General features: G+C 32.9%; 1 protein-coding gene across 1 annotated transcript in view; it reads left to right on the forward strand.

The window, feature by feature from the left end:
* The window catches only part of LOC118738962, a 121,718-nt gene extending 115,666 nt beyond the window's left edge, over positions 1-6,052 (forward strand). Inside the window, exons 2-3 of the mRNA XM_036470025.1 lie at positions 5,092-5,366; positions 5,774-6,052. Of these exons, the coding sequence (XP_036325918.1) occupies positions 5,092-5,366; positions 5,774-6,033 (535 nt within the window). The 3' untranslated portion in view covers positions 6,034-6,052. The remainder of the gene's footprint in view (positions 1-5,091; positions 5,367-5,773) is intronic.
* The last annotated feature ends 1,287 nt before the right edge of the window (positions 6,053-7,339 follow it).

The following is a 7,339-nucleotide window of genomic DNA, read 5'->3' on the forward strand; positions in this document are numbered from 1 at the left end:
ATTCCTTTTATTGCCTGCAATGTGCATATTTTTATTATTGTAATTATTTATGAATGTATAAATGTAAGTAGGTATGCACGTGTGTATTCCTGTATGGATGGGGAATCTTAATTAAATGAAGGCAGATTTGCTTTGAAGGATATGCTCGTGAGTGGGCTAACCGCAGGTGTCCTTAATATATTTTGAAAGCTACTTCGGTTATTTTGACTCATATTATTTTGACTAATAAAAATCTAATACTTATTACCACTTTCCACCGTTTTTTAAACAAGTGCTCACTGGCAAAAATCAAACGTTCAAATACTTAGTTCCTGGTAGCATCGTTACGTTTACACTGCGGATCTAGCGAAGAAGCAGTGTCCCGATAACTTTTTGATCATAGCTTATCTTCTTGATATACGCTAGGCGACTAATGGAAGTCTACACCTGGTTCTAATATATCTAATATTTACAATTATTTTAATGAAAAATTGTTTGCATTAATTATTTATGAACATATAGTTCATTCTATAATTAAACCATATAAATAAAAGTTTCACACTTGATATAAAGTTCACCAAAATTCCATCAAAAATTTCAACTTTTTATTGAGAATTTCTATAAAATTTCCGACTATGCAGTTTTTAGTTTTGTAGCCCCTTCAATTTTAGTCTAATGCAGTGCAAGTTTCAACTGGCTAAAAAATCGCATTGCTTTTTGAGACTTCTTTTGCGCCTAGTGTTTACGTAAATTTCGTGCATTCTGGATAAAGCTAGAATACATGTAATATACGTGCAAATGCCTCATCAGCTCCTCCAGTTGTCTTCGCAGGCACGGAACCACTTTTATGCTTACTGAGCTGGTGAGTTCAGAACGCTGTAGGTACTGGAGAGCGGAAACATAGCTTAGACTGGTCGGACTCTTTCTTTACCCATAAATAGAGTGGGCATAAGCTTACTCACGGTCATAATTTGCAGCGTTCGGATATGGTAGGTCCACAGGGCTTGCTATGTCTTTGTGTGTGATTGTCTGTCTTTGGCCAGGCAAAAACTTATTCTTCCTGTTTGGCTCTTTCAGCGCCTAAGCGATCTTGGCCTGAATTTAACCTTTTCTTAGAATTCGTTTTCACATGGCGGGTCGCAAACCAGATCCTCACAAAAGTCGGTGGAGTGCAATAACGCCCATGGGCTTTATTTCCTTAAAAAAAAAACAGAAAGAAATCCCGCGGGCACTCAACAGAGGCGGTCGCCGTCCGCGTTTGCGCGCCACCACTGGAAATCCTCACTAGCTGAGAACAAATATGCGCATCGCATTGAAGGCTAAAAAAACAATAACAGTTTACCTTTAATTTCCAATTATTCGCTTATCAGTTATTGACCAAAATACCGGTAGATTTTATGCGTATACTGCAGAAGGAAATTCAACGCAGATCTACACTGCATGCAAAAATACATTCCATTTTATGCAAATGTATGTCTGCATACATATTTGTATTAGTTCAGTAAAATAAAGCCAGAGAAAATACTACTCACTGGCCTTATTTCCTTTTTTATGAAATAAATCAAGCGGGCGTTATTTCCTTTCCTTTGGGATATAAATAAAGCCCGCGGTTATTATTGCTCTTTCGCTTTTTCCCCTTCGAAATGGTAATAACGCCCGCGGGCTTTATTTCTTTTTTTTTAGGAAATAAAGCCCATGGACGTTATTTCCGCGGGCGTTATTGCACTCCACCACAAAAGTCGAATACATTTCAGTTCACCCACAAATGAATTTCTTAAAATTAGGAATTCATCTACCAATCTTCGTCTTTCTTTTTATTGGGGATGCTGAAAGTTTCCTGGAACATCAAGGTTAGAGACACGTCGTAGGTATATCAAAGATCTTATAGGTCGCAGTGTCCCTACTGGTGAAATGAATAACTACTTCACAGTGAGTTGAATCCCCTTAAAAAGTCTTCAGATGGTGGTCTTGGCACGCGTCTACAGTCTGTACCTAGTAGTTATTTTTTCCTTGAATTTTTCGTCCGAAGGCCTCAGATGCACTGGCCCAACATTAGATATTAATTTATTTGAAAATTTTTTAAATCAGATACTCTTAAGAGGCGTTTGTTTGCGGAACAGAATATTTTATAAGTTTGTATTCTACAATCTAAAAACGGATGTTACGAATGTTTGGTATATTCACGCATTAAATGTGCTTATATATATATATATATATATATATATATACGATATATAGTAGTTTAATACTAATATTATGCAAAAGTGCATATTTAATCCAAACAAGTAAATTAAAAGAATTTCAAATATTTCCTTTGAGGTATTTTTCATAACTTTACACATGTATTTATTTACTCGCATAGATACCATAGGCGTAATTATTTATTTCCTGTTGCATTGAAATATTTCATAACTCATTATTTATTCGGAATCTATAATAAGAAAAAAACTCGTATTTTACAACGCGCTCTTGGCGTACTAACTCTAATCTTGCGCTGCTTTTCCGCACTTTGCTGTATAGCTCTGCATATAGAAAATTAATAGTTCAAAATTTTCATTTTCCCTTTTCCAATCGCTTTAGTTTTCCTCTACAGTCAGTTTGTCAGTACTTCAGCTCATAAGGATGCCCATTTCTAGCCGTAATGGCTGTTCATAATTATATATCGGCTGTGAAGATCTTTGCCTTTATTTTTATTTTTTTGTTTTTTTTTTGTGAAAAATCAAAAACGGATGCGCACTAGCACATTATAACTACACACGGAGGGTGGTTTAAGATAACCATATGAGTGAAAAAAATTCAGAACCTTATAAAAAGCAGTGCTTTTATGTAAAGGAAATCAGTACTAAATTGTATTTACAAAATTATTTACAGTTAATTTATTATTTTTTTTTTAATTCTAACTCTATTTTTTATTTACAATGTGAAATACTTCAAGTACTAACTCTCGTTTATATTAATTTCGCGCGCTTCCTTTTTCTGGTCACCTTCCGCTTAAGTCAGCCAGCGCTACATGAATACATACTAACAAAATTATGCCGTGCATGATCGCCTTCAACACCACATTACTGCGCATGCGCAGCAGCAACAACAGCAGGAAAAGGCACCAACACCGCCGCCACTTTTAGTTTATTCGTATCCTTGAACGCGTGCGCACCTGGAAACTCGGAAACTGAAATGTTGGCTTGCACTTGAAATACAAGAAAATAAATTAAATAGAACGCAGAAAATTCTATTTGCACTTTGTGATTCATATGATGTACTTTATTTAAACCGGTGATTTTTTATACCTACAAATACTAAAACAAAATGATCATTTGCATTTCGGGTTTTATAATTGGTGAAAGGTACGGCAAAAAAAAATATTTTCTGAAAAAGATTTTATTTTAAATTTTAAAGTTCGCATTAATATTGCACTTTGTTGTGTGCTAAATATTTCACATTTGGCAAGTGTTTTGCATTACAGGCGTATATATGTACAATTTTTTATTGATAAAAATAAGAATAAAAAATTTGAACGAAAAAATCAATTGCAATTGACAGCATTGAATCGCTGGTGTGTTGCGAATTCGAACAACAAGCCTTAACAGTGAAAATAAATGAACAAAGGATAGCCTATATTTTTGGACAATAAAATAAATGTAAAGGCGTGTCTGAAAATTAAAATAAAATAAAATAATTAAAATGAGCATTAATTTTGCAATAATTGCTAGTGCATTTTAAAAATAAAATAATAACGAAAAACGATCAGGTTATTTAAATTTGAAAAAAGATACACCAGACGTCGTTAAATTTCTTGTGAAAGCTTCAAATTTAGCTTTGTTCTCCTTATGAATAATACTATGTTTGCACTAATTTATGTATAATAATCGATTTTGATTTGAGCTCATGTGATGCTTTCAGAGTTAAGATCGCATTCACTATTCGAATTTTCAAAGGCCAAAGCTACGCAGTAAATCGAGTTGGACCTTATCTGGTCGTTGGGTTTAAGCATTTTTTGTTCGTTTCTCTGATTTTGAATTGAGAAATATTTATGTGGTTTGAGAACAAGTTTTTGAAAATTTTCACCAATGATAAATAAATATTTGTTGATTGTTGACAAGGGACGGCGGAGGTTCGTTCGAAAATAAATCAACTTACATAATTACTTGGTCTGTGTGAACGTGGTATAAGAGTTAAAATGCTTATTAATGTTAATGAGTGTGAAGGTGAATAGTTAAATAAATAAACAAAGTAGGCTTGTATGTAAATATGAAAAAAAAAAAACGTTTTTGAAACAAGGAACACAAACGTATAAAAAAATTTAAACTATTAATACTTTCAGAACCAAGGGAGACAAAGAACTCATACAAAAAACTTTGTTAAATTTAGGGAACTTTTTTTATTTTTCCATGATTTTTCCAATATAAAAACCTCATATAAATAAAATAAAAAAACTCAACAAAAATTTAATTAAACAATTAAAAAAAATAATGTTACATCAAAATATATGACATGTATCTATCCCACTAAAATATTCGAAGTGTGCATAAAAGTGATAATAAATATTTTAAATCTTTCTGGTTTTTTTTAATCTACATACATATCTCTTAAAAAATTTGCAGCAATTTAAAAAATAATCTAAATCGAAATGCATATGAATTTATTAAAATTTTTTCACATTTGGTCTTGTAAGAGATACATGAAAAATTATTCCACTAAAATTCTCTCAGTGTTGCCTAAAATTTAAAGGACAAATATTAATTATTGTTTTTGTTTTAATTTTTTCTCTAAAGAAATTGTAAGCCCAATTTCAAAAAAAGAAATAAAAATTAAAAAACAAAAATGTAAATCTAAACATACATATGTGTATGTATACATGTTTATTCAGCCCTTAATAAACCACAATCTACAATTATAACGTAACTTGTTATGTATACATACTTACGTACATAAGTTGGCCAATGATCGCGTAAAGGTTAAATGAAACTAACTCTTCTAAAATTATTTTGCTATGTCTCTCACATTTAAAAGACGGCATAATTTTTTAACACATTTCTTAATAAATTTTTCGTTGTATAATGTTGAGCAAACATTTTTTAATAAATTTCAATTCAATTATCTTTGTTTTTACAGTTTCCCACAAAAATCCATCGAGCGTAGCGGTTCGACCCAATATGATATTGCTGCACCGCCTGGCTCCACAACATCCGGTTCCACAATGTCAACGGATTGTGGTGGCTACGTTTACCTGCAGCAACACTATATACCCTCGAGCTCTTCCAGTGCTGCTATAAATTATCCCGTCATGCCACAATCTCACATGATTTACCAGCAACATCATCCACAACAGTATGCAACCTCGTGCCATCAACAACAAATCGCACATCAACCAGCAACAGCGGGAACTGGTGAGTTAGACGAAAATAATGTAATAATGACATACATGCATACATACATACATACATATCAGCAGCCATAAGCGATGAAAATGGCAAAAAAAAAAGCCATAATAAAACAAATTTTTATCAGCTATTGTATGAATTTAATATACGATCTGCTCTATGTCCATCTAGTATCTGTCTCTCTAGCTTGGCTTACCAAGCACACGCAAAATGGCTTCAATAGTAACATTTGCATACAACACACAACTACTCGAACATACATACATATGTACTTACATTTGCAAGGCTATTCATTCATTTACTCTTTCATACGACTACTGATTGTCCTAACTTAATTATCTCTTAATTTTCCTTTATATAATTACCTGGTGTTTTTTTGTTTTTGTTATTTTTTCGTTCGTATTTTCCCACAGGTGGTATACATCATGGCCAACATGTGAGTTTACATCATCAGCATCACCATCATCATCTACTGCATGGCCATCATCATCATCATGGTGGTGCCGTTGTGATTGCAGGCAGTGGTGTTGGCACTGGCATGGGCGGCAGCGGCATCGCTGGCGGCGGTCCAGGTAGCACTTCACCATCGGCAATGCAGCAAAATATGCACAAGAAAAACTCTATACGAAATGGCAGCGATGTGATGAAGCGCGCACGTGCACAGACAGCGTAAGTTCTTTTTTGCTTATTTTTTGAAAAGAAATCGATAAATAATTTCTAAGATAATGGCAAATTTGATTATAGGAATGTAGATTAGCACTTGTGAGCATTTGTCAGCACACAAAGTCCACAAAAAGAACTGATAAGAAGTTGTTAGGTTTTGATGAGGGGAAAAACAATAATTTATTTTAATTGTCCGTGACTGATAGAAAGAGTCACATGATATTAATTAAAAAACGTTACAATGAGCTGCAAATATGTAAACACATATCAACAGCAACGGAAAATGAAATATTCTATGGCTGCTAACCATCCATTTATTGATTGTCCTCAGCAAAATAGTAGCTTGACCGTATCCATATTTTTTGTGTTTACATACATACATTATTTCTTATTGTTTTACGGATTTTTATTTCTTTATTTTATCCGAAATATATTGAAAAGTCGGAATAATTTCATAATAAATTCACAACTCATAGAAATTCCGAAAAATACCCGACGGGTTCCATTAAAATTCGAAAAATCGAATCCCTAAAAGTTTTATTATATTTCGGAAATCTTAGAAAAATATTCAATGCATGCACAAATATCGAAAAATTCCAAAATACTCCTAAAAAGTATAAACAATAATCCCGAAAAATTACGAAAAAATTCTGAAGTTCTGAAGACTCCTAATGTATCCTAGAAAATTCCAGAAAAATATTCTGAAAAGTTCCACGATAGGTCCGACAGATTTTTGGAAACATGTCTTCTTAGGTTTGAATAAACGCCTTAAAATCCTGAAAAAACTTTAAAAATAACTTGGTTACAGTCACGAGAAAATCTCTTATAGTTCTCAAGAATTCCGAATAACAACGAAAACTACTTAAGTTTTCAAAATTATGCAAAGCTCCTGAAACATTCTGAAAAGTTTCAAAAAAATCTGATATTTTTCTTAAAATTCCTAGAACGATAGTGAAAACCTTCCGAAAAAAGATCGGCATAGCCTGAAATTTCATAAATGTCAAAAAATTCTGAAAAGGCTCAACAGATGCCGTAAAAATACTTAAAAAAATGTAAAAATTTCGAATAATCCTGAAGTAATCCTTAAAAGCCCTTAAATATACCGAAAAGTTTGGTAAAATCCCAAAACACACTTCTTAAAGATCTCGAAAAAGTCACGCAAATCTTCTGAAAAGACTCAACATAACCCGATAGGCTCATAAGATCTCGAAAACATTGTGAGAAATGCCGAAAAACCCTCGAGAAGTTCGGGGAAACCTCGATAATCTTAAAGAAAATCGGAGATATTTCAAAATAATCTCGCGAAAAGTAAAAAG

This window comes from Rhagoletis pomonella, unplaced genomic scaffold (assembly GCF_013731165.1).
Source record: "Rhagoletis pomonella isolate Grant_MI unplaced genomic scaffold, Rhpom_1.0 Rhpom_scaffold_00005, whole genome shotgun sequence".
In the NCBI taxonomy this organism is placed as follows: domain Eukaryota; kingdom Metazoa; phylum Arthropoda; class Insecta; order Diptera; family Tephritidae; genus Rhagoletis; species Rhagoletis pomonella.